Source organism: Lissotriton helveticus, chromosome 1_1, assembly GCF_964261635.1.
Source record: "Lissotriton helveticus chromosome 1_1, aLisHel1.1, whole genome shotgun sequence".
Taxonomy (NCBI): Eukaryota; Metazoa; Chordata; class Amphibia; order Caudata; family Salamandridae; genus Lissotriton; species Lissotriton helveticus.
Genome location: NC_136057.1, coordinates 1277877577 through 1277895247, shown reverse-complemented (window position 1 = coordinate 1277895247; position 17671 = coordinate 1277877577). Strand labels below are relative to the sequence as shown.

The following is a 17671-nucleotide window of genomic DNA, read 5'->3' as shown; positions in this document are numbered from 1 at the left end:
AGTCCCAACAAGCATCGGTCTCTTGTCCTTATGGGGCCATGTGTTTAATACATGGACCCATAAAGATAAGAAAGTGCTTTGCGACAGCAGCAAAGCAGGCCACCGAGTCCGGATCAGAGGCCAACGGACGCCAGCCAATGGAAATGAGGGGCGGGGCTTAAAGCACCCTTCTGAAATCTCCTTCATCACAAGAGTTCTCGCAGAGCGTTGCGCTGCAACGCTACACGCGAGACCTAAAAAGCATGGGGAGTATCAGGACCGATAAGAGTCCCAGAGAAAAGGGAGATACAACATGATAAGAAAGGCATAAGACAAGTAGGAAGATCAGGTGGACAGACCGCAAATCACAGAGGGAAGCACACAACAAAGAGTCAGATTACCTCCTAAAAAAAGATGCACCTGACTTGCGATGCAGAGCAATTTTAACAAGCTGTCCAGGGTTATGAGAAGAAAGAATTAGCAAGAAAAGATCATGAGTTCCATTTCCAAGAGTAGCCTGGGATTAATCTGCGTACGTGGTGAGAGCTATCTCATTTACTGGAAACTTAGATCTAAAACACTCAAGAGGTTTACACTTTGACCTCGAAGAGGCTAAAGCTATAGGGTAGCAGTAGGAGTTTGTAGGTTTCATATTAAACACAGCACTCATAGAAAATGGTAATCACATTTTCAATCTTTTGAAATGTTCAAGCTTTGTAAGAAGTACTCTTATGACAAAAGCCCATGCTTTATGCGTTCTGTGATTTCTCTATTCAGCCTGCTCTGCCCTACCAATTTTGCTCAATGCTCAGGTTCAGCCACTCACAGCTTTTGTGAAATTCTTCTTGAATATGGCCCCATAGGCCAGAGTCACCCTTCTGTTACAGCAAGATTGGCCCATCCTGCAGTTTCTTAAACAAATAGAGCGAGAATACCAAAATCTCAAATAAACCAATATGAAACATGAACGTTCTTCTCCTGAGTATTTCTCTGGTTATTTCTTGTACAGCAAACAGGTGCCAATTCAAGTAAGGCTTTTTTTAAACACTGACTTTGTGCAAGATTTCCTTTGGTAGTAAGAAAAGAAGACAGTCAGAGTAAGGTGTCAGGATTTGGTCATGAAAAAAAGCTTGCATTTTGTACCAGGAAAGTATGTCAGAACATTATAACCGTATCTCGTGCAAACAGCATCTCTGCCCAGCCTCACTTTACAATTGCCTAACTCTTACATTATGTTTCATCACACTCTGTTACTGAGCAGGCACACCGAGCGCTCAAGACGTAGTGTTTTCTTACCTACACACACAACCCCTTTCCTAATACCTGCACATTCCAAGAATAGGGTATCATTTTGGTTCTGTCTACTAAAATATTCTTTTAATAATTCTATCATTTTTAGGTCGAGCCTGGGCAGACCATGCGCTGCTCTGCATGCTGTATTGAGGTAGGGACTTGAAGCTCCGCCTCCATTTTTCATTGGCTTGTGTCGTTGTCCACTGTAAACTGAGGCTGTTGATTGGTCAAAATACTTTGTAGTCCCTCCTTAGTACCGCCTTGACTCATTTTGTAATCTCCAATGGCGACACCCCATTACGTGTGTTGTTGCTCGGTATACAGCCTCCAAGCACTATTCTCTCAAATAGCTTTGTCCTGCCTGCTGTTGCAAGCTGGACACACTCTCTGCGAACGCTTATTTTTATAGCGCACATTTGCAATGCAATAGGTCTCGCATTTGCAAGAGTTTAAGCTATTGGCATTGTAAATGACAATCTCTTTTATTTAGCTGTTCACCCACCGACTCAGTAGGCTGCCTGGGTAAGTGTGAAACGTTCTCTCAAGTAACTTTGGAAACCTATTATAAGCTGTTTTCCTTAATGTTTCCACTGCAGGCTCAAGTGAGTATTCAGAGACCACATTATACATTGTAAAGCCTATTGTGCAGTATACATGCTCCAGGGCCGGACTGGAAACCACAACCGGCTCTGGCCAAGTGCTTAGTCGGGCTTTGGTCTTGGACTCACCATGGTGGCCTTGATGTGCTAGCCGTACTTGTTGAGATCACGATTGAGGTACCCCGTAGTATCACCCCGTGAGGGCCTTTGCTGAGTTCGCTCTGAGCTCTCCAGACTTGTTGCCGAAAAGCTTGCTCCGCAGCTGTGAGAGAACTGACGCCGTCGAGGAAGTGCTTCCAGTTCCGATTGGTCAGCGTGTTCTTTACTTTCATGAGACACTCATCCGAACCCGTGGCTTTTCCTACGTTTTCCAGTGTGAGAGCAACAGAACAAGCCTCCTGCGAGATCATTTGCACGAACTCTTCGACCTCATCTTGCATGGGAGCTGGTAGGGCTGCGTTTGGGTGGCGCGACAGGAAATCAGCCGGATTGTCCGCTCCAGGTCGGAAGTGTACCTCAAAGCGATAAGTCTGTAATTGTACAGCCCACCTTTCGATCCTGGGAGGGGCAAGCCTAGCGGTTCCAGTGAACAGCGGGACGAGTGGCTTGTGGTCTGTGATTACCCGGAATTCATGGCCAATAGAGGTACAGATGGAAGTGTTGGCATGCCCATTTTATCGCCAATGCCTCGAATTTGATTTGGGCATATCGCATTTCCGTGGTGGTCAGCGCCCAGCTGGCGTACGCAGTGGCTACCCAATCTCTTGATTCCGTCTCCTGCATGTTCAAGTTCAAGTTCAGGAATTTGTATAGCGCACTACTCACCCAGAGGGTCTCAAGGCGCTCGGGGGAGGGGGTGCATTATTTATCGAATAGCCAGGTTTTAAGTTCCTTCCTAAAGGAAATGTGGTTCTGAGTAAGGCGGAGGTGAGTGGGGAGAGAATTCCAGGTTTTGGCCGCCAGGTAGGAGAATGATCTTCCTCCCATGGTGGATCTATGGATGCGCGGAACTGCGGCGAGGGCTTGATTGGAGGATCTTAGTTGGCGGGTAGGTGTGTAGAAGGACAGTCGTGTGTTGAGGCATTCGGGTCCTAGTTTGTAGAGGGCCTTGTGTGCGTGGGTGAGGAGCCGGAACGTTATTCTCTTGTTGACGGGAAGCCAGTGGAGGTCTTTCAGGTGAGCGGTAATGTGAGCTTGGCGCGGGATGTCCAATATGAGTCTGGCTGATGCGTTTTGGATGCGTTGGAGTTTTTTCTGTAGTTTGGCTGTGGTTCCGGCGTAGAGGGTGTTTCCATAGTCCAGTCGGCTAGTGATCAGTGCGTGGGTGACAGTCTTTCTTGTTTCGGTGGGGATCCAACGAAAGATTTTTTTGAGCATACGAAGTACGTTGAAGCAAGAGGATGAGACGGCGTTGACTTGTCTGGTCATCGAGAGGGAGGAGTCTAGGATGAAACCTAGGTTACGTGCGTGGTCTGTGGGTGCCGTGCTCAGGGCCGATGGCCACCATGAGTCGTCCCAGGCAGAGGGGGATGATCCTAGGATGAGGACTTCCGTTTTGTCTGAGTTAAGTTTAAGGCGGCTGTTTTTCATCCATTCGGCTACTTCTTTCATGCCTTCATGAAGATTGGTTTTGGCGGTGTTAGGGTCTTTGGTGAGGGAAAGGATCAGCTGGGTGTCGTCAGCGTAAGAGATGATGTTAAGGTTGTGTTGACGCGCGATGGGTGCGAGGGGACTCATGTAAACGTTGAAGAGGGTGGGACTGAGTGATGATCCTTGTGGTACCCCGCAGATGACTTCGGTGGCCTCTGATTTGAATGGGGGGAGTCGGACTCTCTGCGTTCTCCCGGCGAGGAACGAGATGATCCAGTCCAAGGCTTTTCCTTGTATCCCGACGTTGTTGAGGCGTTGTATAAGGGTGCTATGACTAACTGTGTCGAAGGCGGCGGAGAGGTCGAGTAGGATGAGGGCAACTGTTTCTCCGTTGTCCAGTAGTGTTCGGATGTCGTCTGTCGCTGCAATGAGGGCGGTTTCGGTGCTGTGTTTGGCTCGAAAGCCGGACTGTGAGGAGTCGAGGGAGTTGTTGGATTCAAGCAAGGCTGCGAGCTGGCTATTGACGGCTTTCTCAATGACTTGAGGAGGGAGATGGGGCGGTAGTTCTTAAGTTCAGAGGGGTCTGCTGTGGGGTATTTCAGGAGGGCGCTGAGTTCGGCGTGTTTCCAACTTTCTGGGAAGGTAGCGGAGTTGAAGGAACAGTTGATGACATCACGGAGATGGGGTGTGATGATGGAGTCTGCTTTGTTGAAGATGTGGTGGGGACAGGGGTCGGTTGGCGAGCCAGAATGGATGGAGTTCATTAGGCGGATGGTGTCTTCAGTGGTGATTATGTTCCAGGCGTTAAGGATGTTAGAGGGCGGTTTAGGTTCGGAGGTGGGTGGAGTGGACTGTTCTTTGGAAATGTTCTCGAAGCGGTTATGTATGTCGGCGATTTTGTTGTAGAAGAAAGAGGATAACGAATCGCAGAGGTCTTGGGAGGGAGTAATGTCGTTTGAGGCTACGGTGGGGTTGGTAAATTCTTTGACGATGTTGAATAGTTCCTTGCTGTTTTGGGCGTTGCTGTCGAGTCGATCCTTGAATGCTGATTTCTTAGTGGATCGGATCAATTGGTGGTGTATGCGGGTGGCTGTCTTGAAGGTGGTCAGGTTGTCAGCGGTTGGGTTTTTTCTCCATGTTTTCTCGAGAGTACGGCATAGTTTCTTGGATTTCTTAAGGTCCTAGTTGAACCAGGGGGCCTTTTTGCTACCCTGTTTGGTTTGGTGGCTTTTCAAGGGTGCTAGCTCGTCAACGCTGTGAGTGATCCATTGTTTGAGTTTGGAGGCCGCTTGGTTTGGGTCCGATGAGAAGGCGGGAGGGTTTTGTTTGAGCGATGTGAGGAGTTGGTCGGTGGTGATTTTGTTCCAGTTTCTTCGTGGAATAGGTTGTGGGTCGAGGTAGTTTTGTAGCTGAAGTGAACACAGCTGTGGTCACTCCAATGGAGGGCTGTGGTGTGATCGAAGGAGATGTGCTTGCTGGAGGTGAAGATTGGGTCGAGCGTATGTCGGGCTACATGGGTGGGGGTGTCAACAAGTTGTTTGAGTCCGAGATTGGCCAGGTTGTCCAGAAGGGTGGTGGTGTTGCTGTCGTTTTTCTTTTCCAGGTGGAAGTTGAGGTCTCCCAGTAGAATGTAGTTCTCGGAGATGAGGGCATGTGGGCTGATGAAGTCAGTGATGTCTTCGCTGAATTGTTTACGGGTTCCTGGTGGTCTGTAGATAAGGGTGCCTCTAAGTGTGGTCCTGGGGTCGGTGTGGATCTGGAAGTGGAGGTGTTCGGTGGTTGCAAGGTTATCGTCGAGGCTGGTCGTGATTCTGATGGTGTTCTTGTGGACAATGGCGATGCCTCCTCCTGTTTGGTTGGTGCGGTCTTTTCGGATGATCTTGAAAGCGTCCGGGATGGCTATGGCGATGTCGGGCGCTGATGAGGCGTTCATCCAGGTTTCTGTAAGGAAGGCGACGTCCGGTGAAGCAGTGTCGAGTAAGTCCCAGAGTTCAGTGGAGTGTCTGTGGACCGAGCGGGTGTTCAGCAGGATGCACTTCAGGTGGTTAGAGTCGGAGCTGTGTTTGGAGTTAGTGGATTTGGTGTGGGTCTTGATGCAGGTGAACTTGCAGGAATGGCAGGCGAAGGGACCGTGGGAACGTCCTGGGGCAGCTTCGTAGCATAGTGGTGTGCGTCCGGGGTTAAGGGCATAGAGGGTAGCAGCGTCATACGTTATGCGGGTGAAGTGGATTTTGCAGGGTCCAGGGGGTCTGGCGCTGGGCGCGGTCCAGGCGCGGACGGGCGTAGACGGGCTTACCTTTGAACAGCTCCGAGGACAATGGGGCTGGCGCCTGTTCGGGCGGAAGTACGCCATCACCCTGTCGTCGATGAGGGCACTTTTGACCGCTTGAAACGCCGCATCTTCTTTTGCTGACCACATCTATGCTTGTCCTGCCTTGGTTAGGACCTGAAGGGGCTCAGAGAGGGACGCGAGGTTGGGGATGAACCGGCCACAGTATGTGGCCATCCCCAAGAAGCTTCGGACCTCCGTAGCTGTTGTCGGCCTTGGTGCTGAGCGGATGGGTTCTGCCTTTCTTGGGTCCCTAGAGAAAATGTAGCCAAAGAAGTCTACGGACTCCTGGTAAAAAGGAACACTTTGCTCGGTGCAGGGTGAGCCCAAGATCTGCCAGGCGTTGCAGAGTGGCCCTGAGATGGATGTGGTGGTCTTCGAGGGACTTAGAGAATACCAGAATGTATTCACTCAAGTTGATTACACCAGATAGCACAGAGAGTGTCTCCTTTATGCCGTTTTGAAAAGCTTCTGCTGCTGAGGAGACGCCGAAGCTTAACCTCTTGTAACGGCGCAAACCAAAGTGTGTAGAAAACGTGGTGATGTTGCGGCTGTCTGGGTGGAGCTCCAGTTGGTGGTATCCCGCATTGAGATCTAATTTGGTGAACCACCGGGCCCCATTCAAATCTGTGACTATGTCATCCATCGTAAGTGTAAGATGGCGCTCTTGCTTCACGGCCTCATTTGGTAGGCGCATGTCGACGCACAGTCGAATGGCTCCTGGCTGTTTCGGTTTTGGGGCTACCACGAGGGGCGAAACCCACGGTGTCTTCTAGCTTGCGAAGTTCTTCCTCTAACTGCGGCCGCAGGTGGAATGGCACTCTCCTGTGCCTTAATGCTGTCGGCCTGACCTTGTGGTCCATGTGCAGCTTGAAAGTCTTTCCCTTGAGGTAGCCTAGAACCTGAAAGAGCATGGGGAAGTCCTTGAGCATTTCCTCCGCATGTAGCTCGTGCACTTGGTTCGCGAAGAATACCAGCTCTAAGTCTTCTGCTGTATGGAAACTGAGGAGAGTCCCTCTCTTTCCTTCCGTGACGTGGAATCTTGTTTTCAGGCTTTGTCCATTGCTGGCTATTTCCCCCTACATGACTCCACGTAGGGGGGAGTGGTTTGTCACTGTCGTACGTGTATATCTTCGCTCTGGATGGCAGAAGAGGGGGGTGAGGCGATAGTTTGTCGTACTGAATGCTGTCCATTACGCCCCTGTATCTATCAGGGCATGCACCGGGGAGCCTGCAACAGTGATGTTGCACATTGGTGGTGGTCGTCTTCTGGAGCCTTCCCTGCCGACGAATGACACAAAGAACAAGTTGTCGTCGTCTTCAAGATTGAAGGCTGATCGTGACGTGTCACTGCAGGGTCCTGGATCCTCCGTCAGCTGACGCACTCCTTGCGTGAATCCGCGTGAGCCACCGCTGCGGCAAACTTTCGCGAAGTGGTTAAGTTTGCCGCACTGTGAGCACGTCTTCCCCTTCGCGGAACATCTACCACCTGCAGGATGGTCCATGCCGCAGTTGCCGCAACATGGAGGTCTGCGGAGCCCTTGATCCACCCCTCGACTGTTGATGCTGTCTGCGGATCACCTCCACCTTCTCCTCCTTGATTGCAGGTGTCCGTGCCGCCACTGTAGGACGATTCAGGGGCGCCTCCATCTTGTCAGCCTGCGCGTTGGACAGTTCATGAGATCTTCCGAGAACTAGTATTTCGTCAAGAGAAATGCGGGGTTGTCGGAGAATCAGACGCCTGAGCTGAACGGACTTGCAGCCTTGAAAGAGCTGGGCACGAATTTCCAGTCTCTGGTCTAGCAGTTCACATGAGGTGGCGAGTTTCCTTAGGCAGGCGTAGTAGACGTCTACGGTCTCCGTGTCCGCCTGCCGCGCCTGATGAAGTTTGAACCACTCGTAGTCCGGGTTGATCTGAGGATCAAAGTGGCGATTCAGAGCAGCAACCGCCCCGGCATAGTTGTCATCATTGCCCCTGTCCGGCAGCTTCTCAAACAGGTCATAAAGTTCAGCTCCGCCATAGCACATGAGGAGCGACATCTTTAATTTCCCATCCGTCTCTCTGACGCCAACGAAGTAGTGGTCCAAGCGACCGATCCAGGAGCGCCAATGTGCTGTGGCGGTGGGCGGGTTTGAAAGCTCGCTGAATGGCGGTAGCGGGGCAGCAATGCCGTGACGGGGAGGAACAGGAGCATGCTGGACAACCTGGACGGGAGCATGGGCCTGGGGCGCGGCTTGTTGCGGAGCCGGCGCGCCTTGCTGAGCGGCGACGCCATGGGCGGCCGGATTGTTCATTGCCACGAGGTGTGGCTGGCGATGTGGCGCGGTGGAGGTCCTGTGCGTGTGCACACGATGATGTGCTGCCTCTTTTAGCAGGTAGGTGTGCGTTGTGGTTGCTACGACACCTTTTACCCCTTCCACATGCAACGGCAGTCCACCAGAGGTACGTGGGGCACAGAACTGGGTCACTCTGGGCCTATGAATAGGCCATGCTCATCTGCTGGCTCAGGTTCTGAGTAGGGCCTGATGAGGACGTAGAGGCCTCCAGCCAATGCGAAGGGGCTGTCTGCAGAGCCCATGTCTAGGCCGGCGAGAGGGGAGAAGCAGTGGTGTGGGCAGGATGGGAGCCCACGTCAAGGGCAGCACGACAGAGGAGCAGTGGGGCACACAGTGCACTGGCCCCCAGCTCGCGAGGGCCGACACAGTCCCTCCGTGCGAGCCTCCACAGCGCACGAGGCCCTGCACGTCGGCCGCACCACGTGCGTGAGCGCGCGCGGCCAGGAAAGGTGAAGCACCCGGGCCAGGAGGCGGTGGAGTGCGGGGAGACTGGCACACACCCCTGCCGGCTCCGTGCAGGGAAGGCCTCACCTGGGCACTGCTCCTGGCGCGCGCGAGCGAATGCAGGTGACTTCAGCGGGGTAGGCACCCGCAACATGGTCCCGGCGGTGGCTCGAGCACAGGAAGTGTGAGCGCCGCGGACACTGGGCGCAGGGGCCGGCGAGTGTCCGCGGGGGCGAGGCGTGGGGCAGACCCACCTCGTAGCCAGTGTGGTGACGTAGGTCACCGGGGCATGGGGAATGCCTAAGCCGCTAATTTGGGCCTACCTATACTCAATGACCACACACGGACACTCACTATAGTTCTGGGCCGAATACGTTTATTTATCCCCTCGGGCGGGCCCGCTCTTGGGGTGTGTGTGTGTGTGCGTGACTGCTTGTGTGGACGGGCCGGGTGGCTCCGTCATTACAGTGTATAGGCCAGTGGAGACAGGAGTGCAGGCGCGTGCGGCATACTTTACTCATTCGATTTTTTTCTGCAGCACGTAGGCACAGTGATTTTGGGGTCTCGGGGGGGGGGGGGGAGATTGGAGGAATAAGAAACATTGCCACAGTTGGGTTGGTGTCTCGCAACACCTGATCGTTGTTCGTTCCCGTTTTGCCCTATTTTGATTTCTCTTTCCTCAGTAGCATTTCCCGTTCGTTCCCAGGTCATTGCTGCTTCTACCAGTGGCGTCAATATTTGCCCTACTAATTTTTTGAGGAGTGTTATTTAGTGCTACAAATTCATTTTGATTCCCTTAGCCCCTCACCGGGTGTTTGGCTGGTAGTGTAGCTCAGTCCTATTTGGTCTAGTAGCTCCAGCCATCATTGCCACAGCAGGTAAATTAAATCTCGAAGGGAGAGATTTAGGATTGAATGCCATTTTATACTAATATATATCATACTGATCTCCTTTTATATGCTCGATATAGTGTGCCTTGTTTCTGTGAAAGAAGAGGCTAAGATGTGTAATAGCTTTGGAAGTGTTATCTGAAAAATTACTCGCTTTTCATTTTTTCTTCTGCAGTACTAATATTTCCAGATACACACTTTAAAATAGGTTCTGTCACTGGGCCATGTATTATGCATTCCAAACACAATATATTTTTTAATTTTCCACGAAAATAAGAGGTCTGTTTGTACAACAGTGAAATAGGCAAATGTCTCTGCTTAGCAGACCTCTCACATTATTTTGATTTTTTAATAAAGGTCATGGTGATGTAAGCCCTGTTGTTCCATTAATTGTTAAAGAAGAAGGAGGAGGAGAAGATACATATTCGATAGACCTCTACGACCATGAGAGAAGAGAAAGTGCTGCCGATGTGACACGTGAGTAAATAGTTCTTCTCGCATAAGCATTACAGAAAACATACAACCTAAAGACATGTCTGGGAGTAGCTGTGGCGATGCAGTGCAAAGCCACTAATCTAAGATGTCCTGGTATTGTTCACCTCAACTCCGGATCTAGAGAGATTGCCAAAACTTGCAACCGCTTAAAAAGGTGTTAATGTAGCATACCAAGCAAATCTGTCTTGAGTCATTATGTAAAACATTAAGCAATTGACATGAATCCTTCCAACCGACTATAGGTGGCTCATAATAAATTTGAGGAAAATATGTCAGTTACTTGTACCTACAAAAATACTTGCTCACACAGAGGGAGAACATCTTATTTCCATTTCATAACAGAAGGACGAGATAATGATGGGTTACTTCAGGTTCTTATGACAATGCAAATAATTCATCGAAGTGTATAGTTTGCTTCTTAAGCAAACTTTGAGGCCTGCGAAATATTGTCCTCCCGAATTGGGTCTTGGTCTGCCTTAGGGTAGGGCGTATGTCCTAGTGATTGGCCTACTGCTTCACGTTAGTCTTTATTGTAATTTGTATTGTATTCATGTTAAAGTCCTTATGTAGGGCCCAGCAGAATAAGGTTATAAATCATGGTAAGCTCATATGCACTGTACATAATGGAAAAGTCATTGTGATTTTTCATTATCCTGTATTCTTTGGTAACTCGATTTGGAAGTACTGTGACCCCACAACTCCCATTTATAACATTACTAGATTGGCTGCAGTTTACACTATGTAACCCTTTCACAGTATTCGGTCACTAGTGTCCTGAGCCATGATGGAGAAACTCTGCTCCACCTGGCTGCATGTTATTCCTACATGACAGGTCTCACTTGAAGCTGAAGATCTAAAATAAAATACCACTTGAATGAAAGTCGTTTTATCTTGTTCATTAGAATTTCCATTTTGCAATATTGAGCAAGAAGAGTGTTTGGCAGAATATCACCAGGAAAGAGAGGAAAGCAGCGCCTGTCCAAATACAGGTAAGTTATAAACAGTTAACACAAGTGGGGGGTGGCGGGGGGGGGGGGGTGAGAGGATTTGTTTGTTTGAGACTGTTACACTCCCTACCTTTCTAGAGTTTGAACGTATGAAAAGCATATCTCTCCTTCTAAATACCGAACTATTAATGGTATCACCATGTTCTGCCTCCTCCCTTTGGGCAATAAACCCTCACACACCTCAGGATGGGTGCTTGAACTAAAACACTGCCTTTACAAGTGCGGGCCACTATTAAAACAGTCACGTAGGCATCACTTAGTCAAAACTACGAGTAACACTGATTCAGGAACAGTAGCTGCAATACTCTACTAGTTGCTGCGCGGGGTAGACTAAACCCACTTATAACGTTATCATATGAACAAGCCACTGTTAGATTAATGGTACACTGCAGCCTTGTTCCCTATAAGAGCAATTGATCTACAGAGGGATTTTACTGCACATTGCAACATATCAACAGCAATGGACACGCAGGCCTTCATCTCAGCCCTCTTGGATTTATTATTTTGTGATAGGGTGACCACAGTAATAAAAAATATTTTCGGGTGACCCTGTACACAATTTTAGTCTAGACCATGGGTACTCCCAAACTTTCTCTGGGGGGCCAAATTTACAGTGTGGCTTGTGGCCGAGGGTCGCACCGGTAGGGGCCAGAGCAAAAAAACCTGTGACCATGAGGTTGAACACAGGCCCCTGCAGCTGACGCCTTCATCCACTGAGCCACCAGACCTGGCATACACACATCTATCTCTCTGTCTCCTTCCCTGTTTCCCTCCCTCTCTCTCTCGCTCTCCTTCCCTCTCTCTGTCTCCCTCTGTTTCACTCACTGTCTCCCTCCCTCTCTCTCTCTCTCCCTCTGTCGCCCTCCTCCCCCGTCTCCCTCCCTCTGTTTGTCACCCACTCCCTTCCTCTGTATGTCTCCCCCCTCTCTCCCTCTGTCTCCCCCCTCTCTCCCTCTGTCTCCCCCCTCTCTCCCTCTGTCTCCCCCCCTCTCTCCCTCTGTCTCCCCCTGACTCCCTCCCTCTGCCTCCCTTCCTCTCTGTCTTCCTGTCACCCTCTTTCTCTGTCACCTGCCCTCTCTCTCTCCCTCGCCATCTCTGTCTGTCCCTGTCTCTGCCTCTATCTGTCCCTGTCTCTATCTGTCCCTGCCTCTTTCTCTCTCGCTGTCTGTCTCTGCCTCTATCTGTCTCTGTCAGTCTGTCCCTGCCTCTATATGTCTCTATCTGTCAGTCTGTCACCTCACCGCCACAACACTTGGAATAGTGCCAGGACACTCGCAGCATGAGGAATCGATAGCTCGCGGAAGAAACTGATGTTGCGGGGGAACATTGTCTCTCTACCTTTATAATTGAATTGTAGCCTAATCTATCCATTAAGGCCTTTTATTACTGTACTGGATGGCGGGCTGTGGCACCCACGGAAAAATGCGTAGTCTGTTGGTGCAGGTGGTTCCTGTTGCGCTTAATTATTAATAACTTTATACATTACTCCTTACGTCATGAACATGTATATTAATGAGGAACGTAAATTAGAGATTAGGGAATTTCTAATTGTTTTGAATCCATATGGCCTGAGTGAAATGGGATACACCTTGCTGGTGCCTCGGTCATATGCTGGGCGGTGGTGTGTTTTTTTTTTTTGTAGGACAAATCTGATGTTAGGTCATTAATAAATGTCTTCTGCAAAGGTTCTAAATGTGAACATGTAATCTTTATCAATGGCACTAGAAATTGCATATGTTGCTTGAAAGAAGTAGAATTCTTTCCGACCCTGCTGAGACAGCTTCCCGGGCACACACACAGTACTTCACAGGTCTTTAAAAGACCATTTACTTGTTAATGAGGCTTTGTTGTATTTCACCTCTTCTTAGCTCCCCTGCATCTCCACTCTGACTATCACTGGAATCGCCCAGCCCCCATAGAGCAGAGTTTTTCGGAGTCCGGGCAGCTGCAACCGGCAGTGTTTGCTGACAATCTTTTTTAAAAAAAACCTATAAAAAAAACAGGTACGATGTCTGCAAGGTCCACGGGCCGCCAAGGAAGGCTTGCCGGGCCGCTGGCGGGCCGTCCCAGGAGTACCCCTGGTTTAGACTATAAGGATTTGTGTTGAATAAAATACTTGACGATAGAACATTCAACTCTTCGCATTGATGCCCACGACTGATAGACTAGCAAATAACAAGTAGAGAAGCAGAGTTGGATTCTCCTCAGTGCTAGAAAACCAATGACGAATCATGCACACTGGTTGGTGGAGGGCTCACTGTCCAAAGAGATGAGTTACGACATGGTAATGCCATTAATAGTTTGGTGTTTTAACAAGAAAGTTGTACTGTTTTGTAGGTTCGGAGTTATAAACTTTACAATATTTTAAAAGGTCTCTGCTCAAATGAATTTACAAATGTCAGTGCACTGTTAATAGTTTATTACTGGACGGGTTCCATAATCAAACACGTTTTCAATGCTACCGAGTAGGTGCCTTGATGTCATGAAACCGAGTGAATCACCGGATGTACAACCCAGGTTTTTATGTGGGTCACAAGGTGTTATAACACTTGTGATGTCATGCTGTGAGCTCTAGATGCCATGTTTTAGGTCCTCTGTACTCTTCAATAGTAGCTACAGAATTAGCATGCTCATCCACAGTGCAATGTACTGTTTTACTCGTGATGGACCACATGTCGGCCACTCACACCTCCCCCTTCTAACATGGCTTATACTGCTGAATTAACCATTTTATGATCAATCAAAACTTATTATGACTGAGTTGCTTGCAAACATGGGCCCCATTTTGACTTTTCAGTTTGTATCTTTTGCAATAGTTCTTTTACATTGCTCTATATCCATAAACACGGTTTGTAAAACATTTAGTATCTTCAAAGTATTTCCAAAACATGCCAGATTAGAAAACATAGGAATGGAGTAATACCTGCTCAGATTTATTAATGCAATTGTTACGAACATCATTTGTTTTGGCATATCAATACTTGTATTCCAATTTCTGAAACTGGGGCTGCAGTTTGATTTCTTTGCCAGAGTTCTGACATCTGCATCCTTTAATGGAGCCATCTTTGTGAGCACTCACAATTCATTTGTATCCCCTTAGCCATCAACACAGATTCTTGGCAAGCACAGTTTTTTGACCAGGAATAATTAATTCTATTAGTTCTACCTTCAAACCTAGTTGTCAGAAACCACAGCCAGCAAGCAAAGTATATACTAGTAAAATATACACTGAAATTTGTATGGAAGAGTTTTTAGAAGGAAGCATAAAACCGGTTTCGAGTTGTGAATAGGAGAGAAGTAATCATCACAATTGTACCATGCCTTACTCTCAGCTCTACAAGATGGCTCCTTTACCTTGATAAAGAGTTGCTTATAATGTGTTATTCATTTTAAAAACAGGGCCTGACGATTCCAATCCAGCAACATCAATTGGTATCAATGAAGAGGGACAGACGTACTCCTTTAGCAATCATGGTTATAGGAAACAACTGAGCATCAACAATTCTGGAAGTGAGTACATGCAGCATTATTAAAAATCATACTGGGCAAATATCGGAGTGAGCCATTCCTGAGTAGATATGGCAATCACTACAGAGCTATACTATGGAATATCCTTCTGTTTGTGGTCAATATAGGCGTTCTCTGGTAAATTAACATTGGGAGCTTAAGCTGGAGTGGCTTAATGGCGACAGGATACTGAAAAGAAAAAATACATTTAAAATCATAATTTTTCTCTTTTTCTTCCTTTATAAAACGGGTGTCATTGTTCATTTGTTGTTAATTATGGTGTTGGTTTCCCAGTGTATTCCAAACTTTGAAAAATTCGTAGTTATCACTGTTAACACTTTTTATACCATTTTGCGATGCTTAAATATAATCTAGCTTTTATTACTGAACATGTATAACATGCATATTCTGCACCACCTTAGTATGATATATACTGTATGTACAACATTGAAATATTAAAAGGATTAAGTGTGTAAATATTACACTATGCAAGCATCTTCAGTAGAAATACAGGAATTTACAAACACTTACATTCATGTGGCTCTCCAGAAGATTGTCTCAATACTGTTATATTATACATTTCTACAAGTCAAACTTATTGTAATAAAGTATACAATACTTCTTCAGCAAGTCTTTACTCATCCCCGCTTGTTCCTTCCTTTGCACAAGATCCTGTATCTGTGAAAATGTCCTATCAACATTGATAGTTGAGACAGGCAGTGCCAAAACAGCCAAGGCACAATTTGCTAACTCAGGCCACTGCTCTAACTTTCCTTTCCAATACTGGTGTGCCTGAAGATTGGAATTCCCAGGTACAGGCTCTGCAACATATGATTTGAACTGTTTGGATAAGGCCTCTGTGTCATCGAAACTTTGAAAAATGAAGCTGTGCTTTTCAAAGTCTGTAGAAAATTCTCCTTTGAGGAAGGGATCTAGAATTTGCACAGAGTACCACAAAGATGAATCGCTTAGTCCTCGTGACATGGTTGCAGATGAGAGTTTTCTATGCATCATTGAAAGCCATTTCTCGTGCATTATTAAATAAAATATCCTGAAATCCTTCTCAACAGCTCTTCGCTTTTCAAGTGGCAAACATTCTAGCAAAGCACATGTTGCAGGGCCAAAGTCATTAAAGGCTTCCCCCAGTTTACTCTCAAGATGACTTTTCGCACCTGAACCAATTATACTGTACACGTGGTAGACCAAGGTGTTTTCACACTCTAGCTTTTTCAATATGCCCACTAGAGAAGCCGTATTCTCCTTCAGAAATGTAAGGATGCAGTAGACCGTACTTTTTTTCAGCTCGTTATCAATATGTGATCTAATATCTTCACATTTCTTACCAGTTGCGTGATAACTGAGCATAAATTCTGTGAAAGGTCGCCACATCGACAATAAGGCATTTATTGTATCTAGCACTGAGAACCACCAGTTACAGTGCACATTTGGAATCATTCTTTCTTTCATACCATACAAAGCACAAAATGAGAAGTATTTGTGTTTTAACTCTCGTGCATCTCTAAACACTGCACCACAGCAACTTACAAAGTCAACAGTGTTCCTCATTAACTCTGATGAAGTTAGAGCGGATTCTAACATACCATCTAGCATGCGGCAAGGATCTCGTACAAGGAAGGGATTCAACTCAGGCATGCCCTTTAACATGTCATCACACATCTCTTTCATATAGGCAGGAGAATCGATGAAAATAAGTACAATGTCACTCAAATTCTTGTTGAACCTGCAAAGTACTTTCTGGAGCAACACCGCAGTTAAAATCTTATTGCAGTTTTCTGCTATATCTGCATCAACCATGACAGTGCGTCGGACACTTTCATTTTTTGTATCGCAAAATGTGAACAGCACTGCCACTGCTGGGTATCCACGCATCTCCAAAGATTCATTAATGGTAACAGCAATTTTTACATCACCATGAATTAGCTCTGAAATGTGTTTCATATCTGTGAGAAACAGCTCAGGTAGGTACTTTTCATGCATTTCAGTTGACGATGGCATTGTCGTGCCCACTGCTGCGCATCTGCGGAAAAGATTCCCAATGGGACCATCAATTTGATGGAAACTGGTTCCAGATTTCACTAGGGCACGGGCAAATTCATGCACCACATCCTTTTCCTCCTCACGTTTTCTTTTGAAGCTTGTCATTGTTTCTGTGAAGGACGACAACTGATGCAGGCTGTCACAATTAGATTGCTTCCCAAATTGTAAATGGGTTTTGGAAGCAAGATGTTCAGCAATTCTGTTTGCTGTTTTGCCGGCTAATATTGGAACGGATTCCTTGCAAAACTTGCAAATTAGAATCTTTTGTCCAGCCACCTCTTCCACAGAGAAATCTTGATTTTCTTGTACATAATCTTCTGCTGACTTGACTCCGTGGAGCATAATGTTCTCTACTGGGCTAAACAGAAAAATAAACACACACTTAGAAACCGATTTTAACATTTTTATATTCCTGTCTCCACAACCCACCCGTGTGAGACCCGCTATCATGGATACTCATGCAACTTGCACCCGCCACAAGAAAAGTCATGGGTCAGAAAGAAACATTAAAAGCTCAAGTTTAAAACTACAAACTAAACATTTACGTCAGGGGTATCCCCGTGTCACACTTTGGAACTCTTTGGCTTGGGCACCTGTAGTCAGCTGGGCTTCCTTTTTCTCTCCCTGGTGCTGCTTTCACATTCTTTGCTGAGGGGAATAAGAAATAAGAGTCAGACCATAGACCAAGGTTCTGGGAGAGGATCAGCTTCACATGAGGCATAGCAAACCCTAAACCATCTAAAGTGATAATTTCCACGCACCAGCAGACACAGGAGAACACAGATGGACGGAGTAACAGTGTGGGAATTTGTATAAGCAGTTAATGCAGAAACACCTTTCGCAACTGATATTTGCCTATTTTTCACTGAGAAAAGACATTTTCACTTGTTTATTTTTTGATAGGGTACTTGGAGGCTTAACATACACAGTAGCCAAATGCCGTGGCTGTCATATGGAGGTTGATAGAGTAAGGGAAATGTTAATGTCCTCAATGTGTTGAGCAAGAAAGTGAAGTGAGGTACAGTTAGAAGCACAGCAAAAATATATCACATTACTTCTATGTTTCTTTTTTTTATAGAGGGGAGCAGAGAATGTGCTACTGGCCCCAACTATGGTTTCCCATAATTCCAGACTCCTGCCCTT

At 47.2% G+C, this 17671-nt stretch overlaps 2 protein-coding genes across 5 annotated transcripts in view; one reads left to right on the top strand and one right to left on the bottom strand.

The window, feature by feature from the left end:
- LOC144822736 (uncharacterized) overlaps positions 1-17671 on the top strand; it is a 91145-nt gene that overhangs the window by 69496 nt on the left and 3978 nt on the right. For all 3 annotated transcript variants that reach the window (XM_078680599.1, XM_078680592.1, XM_078680582.1), the window contains 3 exons: positions 9819-9938; positions 10859-10945; positions 14363-14473. In XM_078680599.1, the coding sequence (XP_078536725.1) occupies positions 9819-9938; positions 10859-10945; positions 14363-14473 (318 nt within the window). The remainder of the gene's footprint in view (positions 1-9818; positions 9939-10858; positions 10946-14362; positions 14474-17671) is intronic.
- The window catches only part of LOC144822725 (uncharacterized), a 70120-nt gene continuing 65817 nt past the window's right edge, over positions 13369-17671 (bottom strand). Inside the window, exons 6-7 of one of the 2 annotated variants that reach the window (XM_078680561.1) lie at positions 17122-17176; positions 13369-16886 (exon numbers count right to left, since the gene is read on the bottom strand). In XM_078680561.1, the coding sequence (XP_078536687.1) occupies positions 15053-16886; positions 17122-17176 (1889 nt within the window). In that variant the 3' untranslated portion in view covers positions 13369-15052. The remainder of the gene's footprint in view (positions 16887-17121; positions 17177-17671) is intronic. The other variant, XM_078680569.1, reaches the window with a different exon arrangement.